The following is a 20,918-nucleotide window of genomic DNA, read 5'->3' as shown; positions in this document are numbered from 1 at the left end:
CTCTTGCCCTAAATATCAAACAGACTCATATGTTCGGAAGGGGAGGCAGCAGATGTTTCAGCTTTGCCCCATCAGGAGTGCTGTGCCTTCAAGGAATAGTACGGAAGCCTGCAAACGTGTCGCCCTCCCCCACATTTGTAGTTCATTTGCTGGCAAAAAGGAGTAAAGAAAGCAACAGACAGTTTAAAAGCTGCAGTCACTGCATGCAGAGAAGGGTGTAAACAGCTGACAAACAGGCGTGCCCCGTACACCTTACACCTATATACTCTCACACACAGCCCTCGTATGAGTGCGATGGTGTCCATCGTTGGGTACTGGTAACAGGTGGAAGTTTAACAAGAAAAGAAGAAGTAATAGGAACAAAATAATATGAGCAAAACCAGTGAGCTTTATTATAAACAGACAACAGTTTGTTATCCTGGATGCTGGTTGCTTGGACACTGAGAAGGCAGCTGTTAAAATCAGTAGTTAAAATGCAGTGACGGTTTACGGGAGAGCCAGACCCCCCCTCTGCTGAGATTTCGGAGTTGGAAGCTCATTTTCCGTGACACCCAGAAGGCTCCCGGAGCGGTGAAGGTAAGGAATCAGCGGCAGACAAATCCGGGCCAGGCTACCTGCAGTGGCGGGTAGGAAAATGGAGCAGAGCTCGGGGTAGCACACTTAGCACACCACACAGCCGCGTGTCACCCTGCAGGCAGGCGCTGAGGGGTGCAGTGCCTGCACACATGAACCTCACTGCCAGAGAGAACGTCTCACATAGACACACGCACAACGAATCTCACAAAAACATGGCAATGCTGTTTATAAATGAAAAATAAGCAGCACGTTTACTTTTTTTTAATTTAAAAATGAGGTGCCTGGGGGGTGTCTAGTAACAGAAGATTTATTACATTTTACAGGTTGGATATAAAAATACGAACGCGGTTACTGTCCCAGTGTGAGCACCACAACTGACTGGCTAAGAATCATTTTCCCCCGAGCTAATGGCACTTACTTCTCATGTAATAAATGTTCCAGGATATAAAAATCTGAAAAGAAAATCTACAAATGCATTGACACCCCCCCCACCTTTCCACTAGACTCTGACCCCTCAAAGTGTGAATGATGCATTGATGGACTGACAGCACAGTTCACAGGCCCACCCCCAGACCCAAAGCCCGCCTTAGTCCGAAACTGGCCAATGGGGTGAGCGCTGCGTTTGATGGACGGCTCTCTCGGCCAGGCCTACCAGCTGCCACACCTTAAATGGATTCGGCCAGGAAGAGGAGCTACGGAGGGGTGATGTGTGCAGTGTGTGGGAATTGTGGAAGACAAAAAAAATCAGGGAGGAGGGAAACAGACAACACAGACGCCAACCTAAACCGAGCAGAAAGCCTTCACCTGTAAAATACCCATAAAATGCTCCAGTGTGAAAATGACTCGCTAATCCTCGGTACATAAAACCGAATACATTAATGTTTCAGCTGCAACTGCATTCAGGAATCACAGGAAGGAGTAAAATCACATTTGTGTCTCTTTGGCAAGCTACATTCTCGCACGGCTGGTTGTGTTGTAGTGGCAATCGGCACTATGTCATCGCTAATAGGATCCTCTTCCCGTCCCATTCACTTCCAGGCAACATCCACTGAGGAGCCTCTGTTGTGCTCTGTCTTCCGGTGTCTGAATTTTATGCTATGAGAGGAGGCTTTTCCCTCCGTTCCCTGGGATCAGTCGCCCCTGCAGACGCAGTGATCTGCATGCAGTTCTGTGGCAAGGCGGGGTTGTCAGACCTCAAGAGCCCTGAATACTCAGACGAAGCTCCGAAGTCCTTCTTCCCCTCACAGTGTCAGCGCAGCGAACTCGCCGAAGAAGAAATAATACAAACTAAAATCTCTGTTCAGTGTTTTTATGCCCCCAATAAAAAAAAAACTCCTGCAGCTTCACATCTGTCACCGGTGTGACTCTTCAGCATGCTCCGATGTGCCGGGAGAGTGGGCGGGGTCCTGTGGAGGATCGGCCCCTGAGGGGGCGGAGCTTCACTACTCGTCCGTCCTCCGTTTGGTGGTGTCGTACGCCCGGACGACCTCCGACTGAGAGACTGCCCCGTTCTCGTCCTGCGAGAAGGCATAGCCATCTGCAGACAGGTGAGATGCATGACATTTAATTCAATAACAAAACAAGGTTAATTAATTATTAATAAATAAGAATAGTATTTAGCTAATAATAAAATTACTAGTTAAACCAGTCTCAATAAAGAAATTCATATTAATAAAACAAATTGAAATGTTAGCTAAAAATGGTAGTTCAGATTCCTTTGGACAGAAATTAAATCACAACACGTACTAATAAGCCAGGCGATACAGGGAACAGTGTTAATACGTCCATGACTTTTTACACAGTCTTGGACTCGTTTCATATCTAGTCCCAAAGCGGCAGCCTGGGTGGTCTGTCAAAGTTCCTCAGCGTCAAAACTGGACTAAAAGCTGAGCTGTAATTCACCAAAAACCATCAAAATACTAGCAAGGTAGGATTCATGTTTTTAGCTTCGGGCTGTAAATTCCCACCAAAATCCATAAAAGCCAAATCCCTCAATGCTGGGCTTGGAGAATCTGCTGAGCTAAAAGAAAATAACTGAGAGTCACTGACTGTAAAATGGACACTTTTCTTTCCTGAAGCTCATGACACTTTGCATTTGCATTAAGAAACAGCTTCCCCTCCACCACTGTGACTACAGAAGGTTTCCCTTCACCTGACTCACCTTCACACCTGTTGTGACTCTGTCAATTCCTGCAGGGCTGCAGGTGCATGTAGAAAGCCGGTGAGAGCAAAGCATTGTGGGAATGATATTAAAATATGTGACATCTCTTACCGCACAACAGAAGGTATTGGTGTGGGAGGGGTGAATATTCATTCACGGCATTTTTGGGGAATAAAGGTATGTCAAAGGGCAGGGATATTAAGACACACAAGGGGTAACGTTCATGGTGACCCCCTCCCTCCCTGATCAGAGAAACACAAGCAAAACAGCCAAGCAAAAGGGCACAAAATGATAACGAAATACTTCAGTCCGAGAATGGTACAGTGCAGGCTGATGAGGGATATTTCTCTTTGGGGAGGAGGGGGGTTGCTGTGGTGCTGATGTAAGTTTCCACACGTGAGTGTGCAGGCAATGCCATGCAGCAGTAACGTAACACTGACGAGGCACAGACAGAGTGTTTCCCGGCAGCACGCGCAGGCCAGCCGTCGTGCATCTGAGCAGCAGTCGCGTTACACCCTGGCTCTGTGTGTGCGTGCGCCCATCTCCCCTTCTTTAAACTGGAGGTATTAAACTAAAGCCCATTTCACACCCTTCTCAAGGTCTTAAGCCCCCAAGCTGTCCGGCCGTATTTGCACTGCAGTATGGCAGTTACATCAAACAGTGCTTTAAAGTTCTTCCTTTTTCTCTGATTATATGTTGGAGATATATTGCACATTTTCGACAGTGAATGTTACCACACCCTTCAAGATAACCTAGCTACTGCACAAGGGGTGGACAAACAACACAAACTGACATTTACTTCGGCGTAAAATGCTTCTTAAAATGAGAAGTTGGAAAATTTGGGGTGGAAAAAGTCATTCACACTCGAAAACTGGCTGATTACTGCAACTATGAGCATCGTGCAGTAAGTGAGCAGGAGGAACATCGCCGCCGCCTCCCTGTGTGTCAGACCTTTCCATTGCATTTTAGTGTCTTTTACCTCTTTACGCTCTTATTTTCTAGCCATGCTCATATCGTCTTACTCTGTGTTTCTGCCCATGAGTCTGCTGGTCCGGCGAGCCCCAAACCCCAGAAATGGCCTTGCTAGGTGTGTCTGAGGCACATTCATGCACGGTTATTCACTACCGCGTCGGGAACAACTGACCCAAAGTTATTCCTTTATCTGGGTTCAGATAAATGCAGTTAAGCGATCACTCACATGACTGAGGGCACGAGTGCACTGCATTTAAAGACAGGTGAGCCTTTGCTTTTACGCGATGACAGCAGAGTCCCATCATTCTTTGGGTTTGTGTCGACATGCATGACGGGCTACACACGTGTGAGTTTGATTTTCCGCACACGTCTGCACCAGCCAGGGGTCTCCAATAATTACACGCACGTGACATCACAGTACCTCCGAAACCTCCGGCCTGTTCTACTGCCTGCACGTACATGCTTTGCAAATCGCCTCTGACAGGCATGTCTCCTATAGGGATAAAGGCAGATGCAGGCGAGCGCCGGCAGTGTGAGGGCGCCGGAAAGGTGGCTGTGAGTCTGTGCAGTTGGCGTGTGATATGTGCAAGCGAAGCAGTTACTTACGGAGCAGGGTGTGCTGCATGGACTGAGCGCGGTACGCGGCTGTGTTCTTCTTGAATACGTTCTTCAGGAGTCCGGCTCTCTCGGTCAAACTGCAGGACACACACGGACACACACGCACACACACACACACACACGCATTGCGTGTTAAGTAGTTCGATCGAGCCTCGCTACCTCACACTGCGGGGGTGCTGGCCCACATTCCAGCTACACGGAGACATGCAGTAAGATCGGGCTTAACCACTGCAGGACAGCCTGGCCAGCTGTGCTTGGAGACCTGCCAGAACACCCCCCCCCCTCTGGCATGCACACACACTACCCCATGGCCCAACCTCTGCTCTGATCCTTCCTCAATAAACTCGTGTGAACAACTACGGTTTCGGCATGATTGGATCCATCTTTCAAGGACGTGCGTTTGAGGTACCTGGTTTCAATGAGCCATGGAGCAGCAAGCAGTGTTATCCGTAATTAAACTGGATGACTGTTATCCCACGCTACCCCTACGGCCTGGAAAAACACACTCCACAAGTCCAGAGAATGCCCCCTCAATTAATCTGGGGGGGGGGGACATTTGTGGTGGTGAGCTGCTGGTGTCCACAGGAGGCACTCACTGTGACATTGTTTCAAGCGCATGCTGGTGATGCATCATGTCATCTGACTCGATCGCCTCCCCGAAAACACTGGGTTAATATTTCAAGTTTATTGCAAAAACACAGTATGTTTTGCTTCTGTCATGATTTATGTGATGCAAAGCAGTTAGAGGGATGGGTGAAACCTCCATATAACCAAAAAAGAGTCCTGTGACCAGTTACTCTGACAACCAGCTCAATCAGCTGTGTTACATTGAATATTCTTATCTGTGTCTAAAAGGCCCAAAATGTTAAATGTGTACATAGATATTTTTTATATCCATAACCATGAGAAGTAATAAAGACAAACACCCACAGCTAACCACTAGGGTAGAACACGCCTCACAACATTCTAAATCGCTGAAGTTTAATTGGAGCTCTGCATGTTCCAGGACACCACCGACAGATCACGTTTCATTAATACAATACAGGTATGTTAAAGTCTAAAGGCACGCCAACGCTTGTCACCTGGGGTTAAGCTGAATATCTGGCTGATTAAAAAGCAATAATAAAATAATCATGGCCACTGGGTTGGATAATTTCTAAGGTGAGAAACCTGATTGTCTTAATTAGCTTGGAGAGGTCTGGAGTTACAGCCCCCCCATGTATGGATGACTCTGATTTCAAAGGCTGAAGAAGTAATAGCTTACAACCAAATGTGGGCCTAAGGAGGTAAACAGAAAAGGCCTATTACATCGTAGGACCACAGAGACTGAGGCTTCTGGAGGGTCTATATGGAAAATATACACAGAGCTTTTGGTTTATCTATACGCACATCAGTTCTGCATCCCGCTTTAGGCCATACTTTGCCCATCAATCACACATATGATACTTATAGCTGAAGGCTAGAGAGCTCTGGTCTACAATGTTGGGTTGCCATCAATTCATACCGACATATTGACAGCCCCGACACCAGCCCACGGACCAAAGCGTACTCATACTAGAGACTAGCACTTCAGGGGAAAACTCAGCCTCATTCCCCCTGTTTAAGTTAGGGAAGCAACTGACCACTCAGTGTACTGGGGCAACCCTGGCTTATCGTCACCGTACCCAGTACAATTCATGCATCTACCATGAAGAGACTGACAAACCTGTCATGATATACTTCACTGTACATGTTTAACACAGTGAGTCCTCTTGGCAGGATATGTTCTAAACCGACATGAATGCAGCGATCTATCGCCTTCGAGAGTCAACACATCAGTGAAGGTCTGTCAAATTCCTCGACCTATAAAAGGCTCGAACAGACTCGTTTAGTCTCTAGCCAAACCACGCCCCTCCAACTCAGTCTTCGCCCTTGGCTAGACACCCCCCCCACTGAGTGAACGGTCACAAATGGGCTGTGAAAAACACGCGCACAAAACAAATGACATCAATTACGCTGACAGAGGTGGGAAAAAATGACCCCACCCTCAGGCCGAATGCAGGCTGATACAGGAGGGTTGGAAATGTCAGTGTTCTGGAATGTGGGCTCAGTGCTTTGCATGAGGAAGCACGCTGAATACACGCATTAAACCAGCAGGCAGAGACACACACTCATATTCGCACAGCTCGGTTAAACTGGATTTACAAAATCCTTTTGGACAAACACAAACTCATTACAGTGACTACTGAACTGTTCTGGAGAACCGGTATCAACCAATAAACTCAACAAAAAATGTACAGCATTGAGGGGGAGATGCAGGTATTCTGGCAGAAGTGGTTTCTCAATTCCTATTCTGTTCACACCAAGAAATAAAAACATGCAGCTCCCCTGATGAACTGTTAGGTCCGATGTTAACTGGCACAGGCAGCAGAAAATGCACCTTTTCCCATGAACTGCTGCTCCAGGGTCCTGGGAGAGGGCCTCCAACTCTTGAACTTCATCCACCAAGGTCTTGAAGTAGACTCGCTTCATCCTGTACAACACAAGCACATTGCTGTCAAGGAGCCGCCTGCAACCGCATTCCCAAAAAAGTTGGGACGCTGTGTAAAATGTAAATAACAGAATGCAATGATCCGCAAATCATATAAACCCATATTTAATTGAAAATAGAATAGAAGGACAACATATCAAATTTTATTGTTTTTTTGACAAATAAATGCTCAATTTGAATTTGATGCCAGCAACACCATTGACAAAAACCATTTTCGGTGAATTCTCAGTTTCAACATTTGATACGTTGCCTTTGTTTTATTCTCAATTAAATATGGGTTTAAGTGATTTGTAAATCATTGCATTCTGTTTTTACTTACATTTCACGTGGCATCCCGGATTTTTTGGACACTGGGTTGTAATACTAGACTGAGCTCCGAATGAATGATCAGTAACAAATACAAGCTAGTGCTGATAGAAGAGCTATACAGTGCATTCGAGGAACTAAACAGAAGAACTATTCAAATCAAAGATACCATAAGGGGTAGGTTCCTTCTAGAGAATTACAAAATATAACAGTGTCTAGTGTTGCTTAGCGACCATAAGCAAGGAACAACTGGTGAAGGCCGAGCGGGTCAGTGATTGGATGGGCGAGAATGACATCACCCACATCAGCCCCTGGCAAAATCACAGCCTACAGATGTTGAAGCTTTGGTGCTACGGGGGGGGGGGGAGGGACTCACACTTTGTAGGTCACATCAAAGACCAACGATGTGACGGGGATGAAGAACAAGCCCATCCAGAAGACTCCGGAATTGAACATCATGTCCGCCTGCAACAGAGCAGAACAGACCCCCCCCGCCACCAAGATAACTCAGCTGAAACGGAGAATCTGACTGGCAGACAGTAAAGTGATATCAGAGGAGACGCAGGACGCCTTTTCAGGTGTCATCTCGTCATTCATCTTGCAAACAAATGGGAACGGATGCAGTAAGGCGATGAAAGCCATCAAGGTAACCGCGGCGCTGCTCAAAGAGCCATCCCTATTCGTTACGCCTCCGCCGCATCCGTTTCTTTTGGGGGGGGGGGGGGGTGACTTAGCCTGGGTCCTTCCATTAAGGCACTGATAATGATAAAGTAACAGCGTTCATTCCGCTTTGGTGCTTTTGCTCGTTCTGTCCGGTGCTCGGCTGGGATGGGGGCACTGCCAGATAGAGCCAGAGGTCAACAAAGGCGGGGGCGTGCAAGGCAGCTGATTCTGATTTAGCACAAGATGTATAGGTCGTGCGTAGCTGGGGTGGGGGGGGGTGTAGGGGGGACATGAACGTGAGGGTTGTCTCGCCACACGGCGTGCTCCTGCAGCCCTCCCCACAGAAACCACTGACCCCCACCCCTAACCATCTTCAAACACTGGCCGGCCCCTGTCACCCCTGACCTCCAGCTGCTCCCCGGAGATCCGAAAGGTGCGGGTCGGACTCTTGGCACCAGTAAGGATAACCAACCCTCACTGTGGATGCAGTGGTGAGAACTAAAAGCAGATGGTGTCTGAGAAGAGGGTCAGTGGCAGACAGAAAAAAAGAACCAAAAAAAATAAATGATACAGTAACCCTTCCTCGGCGTGGGGTGTCCTCTTAAAATGTGGTACCAATACATCCAGTTAAATCCATCCATTTATCCTGGTCAGGGTCCCAGGGTGCGCAATTCCAAGCAGCACAGGACATAAGGCAGAGGTCTCCCTGGACGAGAAGCCAGTCCATCGCAGGGCACACACGCAAACATCTCCGGCCATTTAGAGAGGCCAATTAGTCCATGGGAAGAAACCGGAGAAACTGCAGGAAACCCACATAACGCATGCAAATTCCAAACACACAGGGTGGATAAAGGATTCGAACCCACAACCACTGAGGCATCAGGCTAACATGCTGCCAATGGAACCAGAGGCACCGAGAACAGCCCGAACACTGTCCCCATCACTCCCAGTCGCATGCCACCGCATGCCGGAGCCAGCCGAGGGGATGCAGCACCGCTATTTCCCTAAGGCATTCCTTCCCTTGCAGTTTCCTTTTTAAAAAATACACAATTCATCACGCCACGGATAAGCCGGGCTGTTTAAACAAAGCCGCTAAACGGCAGAAAGGCCCCCTCTGATGTGGGACGTCACCGGCAGCAGGCTCACCAGCCTGTTTTCTTTGGCACTGCTGGGGCCCTGAAGCCGTCTGTCACTGGAATGTCAAAGAGCAAAAACATATCCCGCGTCCTGCAAATTACGGAACACCCCCACATCTAGCAAACGCCTGCACCCCAGCGCTGACAAAATCCTGCTTCTAATGTGAAACAGAAATATCTGGAGGGGGGGGGGGGGGGTCACACGCAAAAGAATCAGTGTCACAGGTATCAATGGGTGTCAGGTGTTCACAAGCCCTTCATTATGACAGCATTAGATCATGTGACAAGAACATCTGTAAGACACACAGCTGGAATTCACAGGCTAAACATATAAACAATAATAATGAAGAAGAAGAAAAAAATACATTTTTAAGATGAATACATGGTAAAATTAAGTTTTGGTCAAATTACATCAATAAACTTTTTATATATTGAAGATCTTTTATCCAACAAGTTAAGAATTACTGAAGAAAAAAAATAAGTCATTTAAACAAGGAAAGAATTTAACCTGTTTAAAATGTATTTCAGTTCAATCTGATCCTTGCAAAGACAAATAAGGAAAATAAAACCTAACTGTCCCTGGTTATAAATTAAAAAAAAAGAATTTAAGAGGAGGAATGATTTGTTTTAATGATCCAACGCAGATCAGATAAGACCATCATCTTCTATTTATCCTTTAATGGGACACACACAGCGGAAAGAGCTTGTCATGTCCGTACGACAAATTACACTAATAAACACTGCTATGGTACAGGGGGTAGGGCTACTGCTGGGAGGGGGGGTGTAACTGTGGCCTTCACAGTCAGGATTTCCCCCTCCTTTACCGGCGGCAGCCCCTGGAGAAGCCGGTCCACGCAGGCCAGCCTAAAAGGCTGTGTTGTCCTCAGGATTCGAGGTGCATTTCAGGGACCTGTCTCTGTATTTCCTGTCCCACAGCTCTGCTTTCACTTCCCTTATTCGTGTCCAAAAGCCCCTCTGGTGGCCTCTGAGGGACAGGGCATACAGATTTACCCTCCTTGGTCCTCTGGATCACAGCCAGTATGCTGCACCATAACGTAGCCATTAAACACCCTCATTCAAATGAGAAGCATGCCCCCCCCCATACTGTCATACCTGCAGAGTGCCACTCACAGTCACCCAGGGTAACAGGCACTACCTTCCCGCTACCTCCTACCCATGCAGCCAGATCTGGCCCTACCTGTCCTTTCTCACTTCAGGACACCGCGCCCTCGATCCCCGATCCCAGCTTTAGTGGGAAGACCAGGTAAAAAAATAAAAACGAAGGGAATAAAAGCAGTAAATGCTAAACTGGAGCATCACCCCCCCCCCCCCTCCAGAAGCAGCTCCGTAGGGGTTACAGGGGTTACAGGAACAAGTCCGCTTACGGGGACGTAACACGCATCCAAGCAAGCTGTTAAATAAATTTAGGCCGGGCTGGTAAACTTTTTCACACGTGAAAGACAAGAGCGGCGAGCTTGAGCCGCCCCTGACTGCAGTTGTTTAAAGCTGCCTGATTGATAGGGAGATACAGTGATCTACAGTAATCACAGGGCCCACACAAGAGTTTGGGAGATAAGGCCTGGGAGCAGAAAAAATCCAGAAGTGATAGTGTAGGTGTTGGAATGTTAATTCCCACCATTGTGATGGTAAATATGAACAGAGGACAATTGGATCTTGCTATTCAGGCCCAGCCTGGGCCTTTGGCTTTGGAAACAAACGGCAAGGGAGGGGGGAGGCACCAACCGCCCCCCCCCCCAAGTCATATCTGAAAGCCTGTCAGATTGCGGTGGCTTTTTTTATTTAGCATATCTAATCCAAACTTCCCAGACGTGAAGCCGTCAGCCACAAGGCTTCTTTGTGGGCTATTTTTTTTTTTAATTTTGAATCACAGAAGAAAAATAAAGAGGAGAAATTAAATCCTCAGGGGCCTGCCCGTGCTGGGTGCCCCCTCCCAGCCAGAGCAATGAGGCCACACAATGGAACGGAACATGGGGAGCCTGTTTTGGGCTCAGGGTGTGAGTGTTTATGGGGGTGGTAGATGAGCTGGGGCAACTGGGGAGGGGTATTTATAGGCTGGTTCGTATGAGAAGATCCATGGCCTCTGCCAAGAATGACCCCCCCACCACCACCGCCACCCCCACAAGCTCAGACTCAGAGTTTGGCGCTATCAAACAAATTTGGTTACAAAGGCCTTAGAAAAGGTTGCCCCCCCGCGGGACCCGTGAGGTGTGCGGCTGGTCTCAGTGCTCGTCATGGGCAGCAGAACCCCCCCCCCAACCTCCCAGATGTCACCAGTGTGACTGCAATGAGCAGAATTCACAATTCATCAACCACCCACCCCCAACCAAAACGCCCTGCCTCTCAGCAGCTCTGGCACGAAGCTCCACCTTCCACTGAGCAGACCAAACTCATACGGAATATATGCGCGGAAACCCGTCTTTTCTAAAATCAAAAAATACTCATTAGAAGTTTACATTTATATAAATATATATGCCAGCATGCATTTTGAATCAATTTCCGAAGGCCTCCCACATTAAAATCGTGGTGTGAAAGACTGCAGTATATACTAGGGCATTATCGAGAGCTGTCAGTCAAGGACAGAGCCAGTCAACTACCGAGCTCCACGGGTCAAAGGTTATAGGAGGGAGGAGCTTGTGGGAATAAAAGAGATCGACGGCCATCAAAAGCAGTAGTTGTTTGGCCTAAACAATACTTCCTCAGAGCAATTTGTTCCCACCCCCATGGTCATTATCAAAACATGGTCATTTGTACTGAACTCTCGCTCTCCTATGCACACCCACTTCATTTTCTGCATTAATTATTTCCATATATAAAACTATTCCACTGCCGTCAAATTAACTGAGTTGGTGACACTTTACTTAAGGCCATGTTTTTAATAATTTATGAACACATGCATAATGCATTATAATGCATTCATAAAGTATTTTAAACTCATGCATGGCTATAAACATGGCTGTAAATATTTATAAAAAAATATAGGACATTATAGCCAATGTTTATTATGCATTATGACTTCCTTATGAAGCTCTCATCTATAATGCACCTTCATAATGCAGTACAAAGCATCCTTAATACTTATACCGACCATTATCATGCATATAAAGGTATCTATAGTGCATTATAGATGAGAGCTTCATTAGGCATTCATAATGCATAATAAACATGGCTATAATGTCCTATGCCTTTCGAGAAATATTTATAGCCATGTTTATAGCCATGCATTTCTTATGAGTGAGTTTATAAGTTACCAAAAACTATGTTTTAAATAAAGTGTTACCACTACTTTCTTCATTTTTAAATTCTCTTATTAAAGTGATATATTACCCTGATAATCACACATGCTTAAGCTTTGAGACGTATGGCTGTTTATATTGGTAAAAATGGTGAGAGGCTCACATTGGTATTCATCTAGCAGAAGGAGCTTTACCGCGTACAGCAGCCATGTGCATTATGACAGCCATGCCGTGTTCCTGACCCAGGGCCCGTGTTTCCCAAAAGTAAATCATCATAAAGGTTTATGTGCTTTCAGAAACTGGAGAGACAGAAAGATGATAAATCCTAAAGGAAAACATGAGTTTTCATTCTGCATCACTGTGATAAATGTTTGTTTCATTGATTTACTCATATAGTTACATCCCTGTGACAGAACAGCGATCCCATCCAGCGTGTACCCCAGCCTTGTGCCCTTTACTGCTTGGGATGGGCTCCAGGACCCCCCCCCGCAACCTTGACCATGCAATTAAGAGACATATCACTATGTAACATTGTATAAGGCAGCTTAACTGAAATGCTCTTCATGGTAATAAAGTACCTTTCGGTCAAGTAGAGATAGCACAAAGTTTTGTGCGGTTTAACGAGAATCAGCAACGTGTCTTTTTCTCTGTGGAGATCCCGGTACCTTCAGGACATCATTGGGTCTCTTTGGAGTGGGAGGGGGGACGTGGGGAGTGGGGGTGGTATGGTCCACATAGAACTCCTCCTGTTCAGGGTTAAGTGCTTCTTGGATAAAATGGCGCGATGATGGAAGAGCGAAGGTTCCTTACTTTTACGAGTCGTATGTGATTATGGAGCTCCAGCACGTCGCTTGTCGCCAACCAAATGCATTATACGTTAAGTGAACAGAGAGAAGGGCACCTGATTTAACATTGACATGAACACCGGGTTACCCACATCCGGCTCAGTCACACACACGCACACAGATTAGGTATCTATATCCTTGTGGGGACTCTCCATTCATTTCTGTGCACAAAAATGTAATCCTAACTATGACAACCTTAACCCCTACCTAACCTTAACCAGAAGTAACCAGACAAAAATATAAGACATCTAACATTTGTTATAGACTATAGACAGATTTAAATAAAATTGAGTTTCCCCTTGTGGGGACTGTAAAAATGTGTATTTTTTTTGGTGTAATTAGATTAATTCTGTGAGGCATAAAGGCCCCAGGTCTGGGTTCTGGTATCAGTCATACAATCAGCCAATCAGGAGGGCTTACATGACTGCTACCTCCCCCCCCCTCACCCCCCCAGCTGTCCTTGGCGGCCCTCCCCTCCTAATAAACAAGTCCCCTGCAGGAAAGGGCACAGGGCCCCAGAAGACCTCAGAGAGCCACCCTCTCCATTCTATACCAGCTCCCACTGGGAGGGGGCACACTAGGAGGTGACCGCCTCTGTCAGATGGCGCCCCCCCCTTCGTGTGATGCACTGAGTACCATTTTAGTCAGGGACCATGTTTTGGAAAACACTGCTCAGTGTTTATTTCTAAGTGGTCTGAAGATGGACAGATGGATAGATGTTTACTTCCAGTTATTTCTGCCATTCCATGGGCAGATACCACACAGCCTGGCCTTCATGCACGGCTGAGCTCTCGACAGTAACACACTTAATGCTTTAATTACACTATTAGGAGCTCAGGTGCATTTAAAATCATAATCTGTTCCCCAGGCCTAAGATGGAAGACCACTAGAAGAGCCAGCTTTAGTCAGGTTGCCCCCCTCCCCCCCCCCGTTAAGCTAAAGACATGGTTTAACTAATCCGGGGGGTGGCGGGGGGAGGGGGGGTAGGCTCTCATACCTCACCCGACATGTCTGGAGCCAGAGGGATAGCAGGCCAGAGCGAGGCGTACACTCCAAAGAACACCACCCACAGGCCGATGCTGCCCCAGATGGCGATGTGGCTGAACTGTGGGACAGAGCAGAGCCAGGCAGAAAGTAACATCAACAGCGGAATTCACGACCGCGGCAACACAGGGCAACCATGGCAACAGGGGACGTGGATGGGACAGGTGAAAAGCTAGAACGGTGTAGAGGGATGAAGAAATGCAGAGGACGGCAGGGTCGGTAGAACATCCCAGACCCACCATAGTCCAGGATGACGTCTCCAGGCCGGCTTTCAGGCACACGGTGATGACCACATACTGGGAATCAAACACGGTTACAGAGAACAATCAGTGGTGTGACCCCATAGCCGATACACAGCCTAAAAGCCAAAAAAGGTCTTTGTGGTCTGTATGATAATCACACCCAGAAACTGACTGTAAAAACACTTCTGACTCAGGGCAGAAATTAAATTACAATCTTAAAAATGTGTAATTGCTGTCAATTTCCTCCATTTGCCTGGTCAAGGTTTTCCCTTTTTTTAAAAAAAAAAAAAAATCTTGACATCCTCAATGAAATCAGGCAGACCACCTGCGGAGCTGAGCCCCCCCCCCCCCTCCTCGCATCCCTATGCAAGCATTTCCTCCAGAGTGGACCTTAACACTGCGCCCAGGGACTTACTGTATAAACCATGTTCCCCAGGAGGAGGTAATCTGCCGTCCGTCCGTTTCCAAAGGCCGTATCTGTGAAAAGGATCAACATGCTTTTAGTCAAATATCTGGGTTTTCTTTCCTCCTGTTGGACTCGTGTCTAAAAGCATTCCGTTTGGCGAGAGGAAATCACGGGTGGGGGATGTGCAGAGTAAACATTGGGGATGTGCACCGTGCAGAGCACAGGGACAGGCCACGGGGATGTACAGCTACGCTCAACGTGGCCAGCTAGGCCAGTTCCCGCTAATTCGGCTCCACTGATGCCACTGAGCACAAAATGCACCTAATTAAAAACGCGGAACGCAAGCAAAAAACCGCTCAGCCGTGTCCCGCCCGCCGAACAAAGGGGCCTATTAATTTGCGGGCGACGGGTCAGCCGGCCGATGCGTGGGCGCGCCTGTTAGTGCGGGTCTTGAGACTGCCTGGTAACTGGAGGAAATTATTCTAGAAAAATGTATTTCACGCCATTATTGCTTTCCCAGGCTGAGGGCTTGCGTGAGGAGGGCCTTCCTGTCAGCCTGTCAATCAGAGGACAGCGCTTCCTGCTTCGCCTGGGGACCGAGCCGGATTCTGTGTGGTCTTTCGGCAAACCCCCCTGTTACATCTGCAATACACAGCCCCCTGCCCCTCCGCCTCCATTATCCCGATGAACGAGGGGGGGGGGGGTGGGAGGTTGGATTCTGAGCACTTCCATTTCTTGCTGTTGCTAATTCATTGTGCCCCCCCCCCCCACACCACCACATTGTGAGAGCAGATGGAGCACAGAGAGACACACTGGGGCCCACAGCGGGTGCAGAGAGGGGGGGGGGGGGGCGACAATTAAGACGAGGTAAGTATTTTGCTAGCTTTCCTCGATGAAAAGAAAACCAAAAAACAAAAAATGCCGCAGGCAGAGGATGGGAGGGGGCGCTTACCGTGCTGGAAGGCCTGCAGGGGAAACCAGAAGAGGATGATGGAGTGGAACAGGCCGTTCAGACAATGGCCCCAGAAGACCTGCCACCGAGAGTGGGGGAGAGAGGCATGAGAAAGCTGCTGGTGACCAAGCCAGCCCCGCAACCTCCGACCCCGCGCCTTTATCCCCGCTCAGCGCTCCGCTAAGTGCTGATTTTGTCAGCCTCCGAAGGCTGAATGGTCCCCCGCTGACGGACATTTTGTATCCACCGTGTCTCTGGGATGGGGGGGCGTGAACACAGACGTGGGGCTCTGACTGTGCAGTGTGTGTGTGTGTGTGTGTGCAGAGCATCTTAGCTTATGTCATTTGGAACTCCTGTAAATGCGTTTTTCATAAGCAATTTTAATCTTTCAGGTGATTTGAGATAATTACAGTAAATGGCAGCCAATGGGAATTCCTCACAAATACAGCTATACACAGGAGTTACACGCACGCGCACACACGTGTGCCGGTCTTCCGAATAGGACCATTTCTTTAAAAAGCGGAAAATCAGCGTGGGATGCGTGGAGGCCACGTCTACGCCCCGGCATGTAGGCAGGAACGCGTGCGAGGGCTTGTGGACCTTGGATGCGCGCTTTCATGCGATACTGCACCCCTGCAGTCAGGTCTTCCGAAAAGCATATTATGCACAGGATCCTCCAAAGAAACCAACACTGAGTGGAGCCGCCAGACGCGGCCGGGAAGCACGAGTGCCCACCGCCCGTCTTCACGTGCCGCGCGTTTCCACTCCTGTTATTTTTAAAAGTTTAAAATTGATCAAAAGTGACATAAGGCTGCTGAATCAGAAATGCAGGCTTCTTCCAAATGTTTCAGTCTGCTTTTTTTTATTAAAATTGAATTACTATGCCCTTAAAAAGCACCACAGACCACAATCGTTCAACATTACAACAACATTCATGAAAAGGATGACAAGCCCAAAACAAACTGTCAAAACGCTTACTCAGGCAAAACCCAGCCAGTAACTTCCTTCCTGCATTATGGGTAATGTGAGGCACAGCCAATCACCATTCAAAGTGATGGTCAGCTGACCACGATGACCGTGTATACTTACCATTGACTACATTATCTGAGATGAACTACAGGTGGGTTTTCAGTGAGAGGCATTAATAGGGGAAAGGTGGGGGCTCTCAATATTATCTTACTCCAAACTACCCCTCCTAGGGGTCCTGGGGTTTTTTGCCCTGACCTCTTGACCCCTGCCCTTGTGTCACAAAAACAAAGTCCAGGTCCCTGTCCAAAAGGTCCGCCACCCCCGAACCCCCCCCTCCCCCAGTCCCCCGCACCTCCAAACACACACCCCCGGCCAGCCTACTAGCTGGGAGCTGACACCCCCCGAGCATTTCTCCGCAGCCCATGTGTGATTTATTACGTCGATTGGATAAATTACACCGTTTAACCTAATTAGCCCTCTGCACACTGACGCAGGACCCCCCCATCCCCAGAAACACACAGACACCCCCGCCGCACACAGCATGAGGCAAAACAATCCCCACACTGGTGGCTGTAATCCCGTGTGCCCAGACGATCTGAGACAGGAACGCCGTTCCTCTACGCAGTCACATTCCATGCTGCCAGAAGAGCCCCCTCCCATTAACCCCCCCCCCCCCCCCCCCCCCACTGCCCCCCAATGAATACTAATGAAATCAGTAAACGTTCATAACCATTTGTCACAGCAAGCCTGCTGTCTGCCGACAGGCTGCTCGGGATCCCACAGTGAATGCACAGCCATGGCCTGGCTCAAGCCAAGGCCTTTGTGTCCCGCTAATTGCTTAAAAAAGCATGAAAGCATGTACTTTACACTCGGCCAAATATTTCCAGGCCCCCTCCTCCTTTCCTAGCTCTGAGTGGGGGGGGGGACGACGACAAAAACAACCCCATAAGTCAGCCTGACAAATACCACCACCATCAGAAATAACAATCATATTAATTATAAGTGAGATGCTGGCAGTTTGTCAAATATTCCACACCTTCTCCTGGAATATTCTACACCTCCATGCAAAAATCCACTAGACTCCAACCCCCCCAATGAGACCAGAGGGGGTATGAAAAAACAGTCACATTTTCAATTATTACATTATTGCCACAAAACAAGGTCCAGATGAAAGTATGCTGATTTGAACTATTCCTTCTCACCCCTTTCAGAACATATTTTCATCATCGTGAAAAAACAAACTCAATTTTACTTGGCAGATTCGTTATGAGTGCAAAGCCTTTTTTTAGGATCCTACACTAATTTCCTGTGCAGTAATATAATACCAGAGAAATGAAATCTTGTTTAGACAGACAGGCGTAAACGTCCCAAAGATCCAGCAGAGTCTATGAAGCCAACACATCAGTAGCCACGAAGAATCGTAGGATTGGTGAGGAGTTCCCCATCCCTGCATGAAACTGAAGTGGCAAGCTTCGAGTAAACAAACTTCAGAACATGCGATTGGACACCCTCTTCATCAGTCAGCCTGCCACACAGTTCTGGACAGGTCTTTTTGGGCCTCCTGACCACCTCGGAAGCCTAAAATCCATTTCCTTATGGTTACTGGATCGGCTGAACGGGAAAGTGAATTTATTAAGCATGACTGGTAGCCAGCAATCTGCGGTGATGGCTGCAGGAAGGGAACTGGGCCCAGACACTGCATTTACGAAGAGAAAGAGACCTGCTATGGCAATAGTCGCTTTCACACTGCCAGAACTTTTTTTCTGGAACCAGAACCTTTTTCAAGAACCAGGGACTTTTGTCGTGTTCATACTGCAGGAACTCGGTACAATTTTAGTTCCACGGAGGCAGTTCTAGAACCTTTATTTAGTACCTGCTCCAGACTCAGTACTTTTCTTTTGAACACAAAGTACTGGGGAGACGGTCAGCTTGCTGTCTTTTTGGCCACAAACACCGCCGCTAACATGGAAGTTGCGGGAAAGTGCAGGAAAAGAGATGTAGAGGAGCAAAAAGGAGCAGATGGAATTATTTTTGTATCCCGATTACATTTAATGCATCAATGAATATATTTTCTGCTTTGGTCTTCGTATTTCTGCATTGAATGATCTGATCGCTAACCGATATACTTTTGTTTAATATTGCTGGTGGTGGCGGTGAAACCTGGAAACGCTACATTGTTTTTATTCTGTGGAAAATGAAAGATCGGTCTGCTGGCCAAATTTAATAAGAATCATGAACGTCTCGCGGGTCATATAAGCAAAATATGAATAAAAGGATGTGTCTCGTTGTAATCAAGATCGATCCCCCCCAGTAACTAACAAATAACTAACAAAATGACTTATTTATCCTCCATTCTTTTGATGCGGCAATGTAGTTTTATGTGAAATTATATGTGAAGTTTAACCTACAAACATTTAGTGTCTCCCATGCTTACTTAGCATAAAAGTCCCTGTTATGTAGTATGAAAGCGACACACAAGTGGGCAGGAGCTACAAAAGTTCCAGGCTGAGAACGTTTAGGAACTTTGGTGTGAAAGCAGCTAATTGGTCCTGCAGCAAAACCCAAACCGAGATCCAGCATTCAGGCCTGAAGCGAGAGGCGCTGGCAGAGCGGTAGCCTGACGACCCCGGGCTTTGGAGGCACGGGTCAGAGTCTCTGGGAGGCCGGAGCGAGAAAACCTGGAACTACTGAACCTCTCCGGAGAGGAAAAACCTGCAGAACTCACAAAAAGCAACGAGCCAAGGAAAGGAACAGCAGAAGGGAAAGAATAAAGAGCAAAACTGAAATTTCAGTTTGACGTCTCGATTTTGGGACGCACGGCTTTTCAAAGGCCGTATTTCACGTCTCGTGTGAAAACATGAAACAGGGTCCCCTGTTTAACAGGGATTAAATCAGCCGAAGTTGTTTTCCTTACTCAGTTTCTGGACTTTTGCTGGTAACTGAAAAAAAAAGACAAGCTCTAATCATGTGTGAGGGGTTTATTGCCACATAAACTGTAGGCGAGAGGGAGAAGCAAGGAAAAAGAAATAAAAGAGGGTGAAGGAAGAGAAGGATTGAGACGGTAGATCACCTTAATAATAGGTCATGTTTATAAGCCGCTGACACAACGTTCCGTATCACTCCAAGAGCAACACCATGGTTGAGGGTTACATTAGTAACTTGTTTCATGGGGACTAACCCCCTGTGGTTAATTCAGCGCTTTTAGCCCTGAAAATACATTCAGTCGGACAGGCTGGATGAAATCTGTGTGAAAATAACAGGCACTTCAGCAGATGCCCATGAATATAGGAGCCTCTTAACCAGGGGCTGCATTTTCCAGGGCCATTATGAGGGGGGAGGGGCATGACTGTTACCTTGGTGTTGAAGCCCATTGCATTCTGGGACGTCTTGTAGAGCTGTGGGTACTTCAGCATGTTCTCCTTCCGGCAAGAGCGCTCGAATATGCCCAGGGTCAGGGGGGGCAGGGCCGTGAAGATCTGTCAGCAAATCAAGAAAGGGCCACGTGGTCCGTGAAAGACGCCTCATTTTGCGGGGGTGACGTGCAGCGAGTCCCATACAGACACCATGGAAGGACACCACTGAGCAAACACATCACATAAAAAGGTGAACAAAAAAAAAATCACAGAATAAGACACACTTAAGGTTAAAATTCTAGGAACCTCATTTGGGTCCATATTAGCCTGAAAATACAATAAATATAATTCCTGATTTATAGTGTCATGAAACAACACAAAATAATAACAATAATAACAACAATATGCATTGATATTAATAATAAAATGGACATTTCATTGCTAAACCGTAGCCAACAAAGTTGTTCCTAGCATCACTCCAGCTGCGACACGGTTCTATGGAAGAGAACAGCAGCATTGACCTTGATGTAATCATCTGGATTACATCGGTAAGACAAATCTGCCTGCAGGGAAGAACAGCAGGGCGGGCTGGGACACACCAGAGTGTGCGCACACACACACACGCACGCACGCACGCACACACACGCACGCACAGACACACACAGGCTTGTACTTACATCTTTGTGGGGACTCTCCGTTCATTTCTATGGGGAAAACTCTAATCTCAACATGACTACCTTAACCCCCACCCAGCCCTAACTTTAACCATACAAGAGTTTTTTTTGCCATTTTTGCTTTTTTGATTTCATTTATAGATCTTTGTGGGGACCTAAAAATTTGTCCTCACAGCGTCAAGACAACAGGTTCTTATTACATTGTGGGAAACATTTG

The 20,918-nt window shown here is 47.3% G+C and overlaps 1 protein-coding gene across 6 annotated transcripts in view; it reads right to left on the bottom strand.

The window, feature by feature from the left end:
- Positions 1–368: 368 nt before the first annotated feature.
- LOC125704399 (probable phospholipid-transporting ATPase IA) overlaps positions 369–20,918 on the bottom strand; it is a 92,556-nt gene continuing 72,006 nt past the window's right edge. For 5 of the 6 annotated variants that reach the window (XM_048969871.1, XM_048969874.1, XM_048969875.1 and 2 more), the window contains exons 28-36: positions 20,028–20,150; positions 15,706–15,784; positions 14,763–14,824; positions 14,345–14,401; positions 14,059–14,166; positions 7,540–7,628; positions 6,747–6,839; positions 4,316–4,404; positions 369–2,113 (exon numbers count right to left, since the gene is read on the bottom strand). In XM_048969871.1, coding sequence (XP_048825828.1) covers positions 2,019–2,113; positions 4,316–4,404; positions 6,747–6,839; positions 7,540–7,628; positions 14,059–14,166; positions 14,345–14,401; positions 14,763–14,824; positions 15,706–15,784; positions 20,028–20,150 — 795 coding nt within the window. In that variant the 3' untranslated portion in view covers positions 369–2,018. Of the gene's footprint in view, positions 2,114–2,737; positions 2,775–4,315; positions 4,405–6,746; positions 6,840–7,539; positions 7,629–14,058; positions 14,167–14,344; positions 14,402–14,762; positions 14,825–15,705; positions 15,785–20,027; positions 20,151–20,918 lie in introns of all 6 variants that reach the window. The other variant, XM_048969873.1, reaches the window with a different exon arrangement.

Source organism: Brienomyrus brachyistius, chromosome 12, assembly GCF_023856365.1.
Source record: "Brienomyrus brachyistius isolate T26 chromosome 12, BBRACH_0.4, whole genome shotgun sequence".
Lineage (NCBI taxonomy): Eukaryota > Metazoa > Chordata > Actinopteri > Osteoglossiformes > Mormyridae > Brienomyrus > Brienomyrus brachyistius.
The sequence above is the reverse complement of the archived record's forward strand: the minus strand, read 5'-3'. Positions and strand labels throughout refer to the sequence as shown.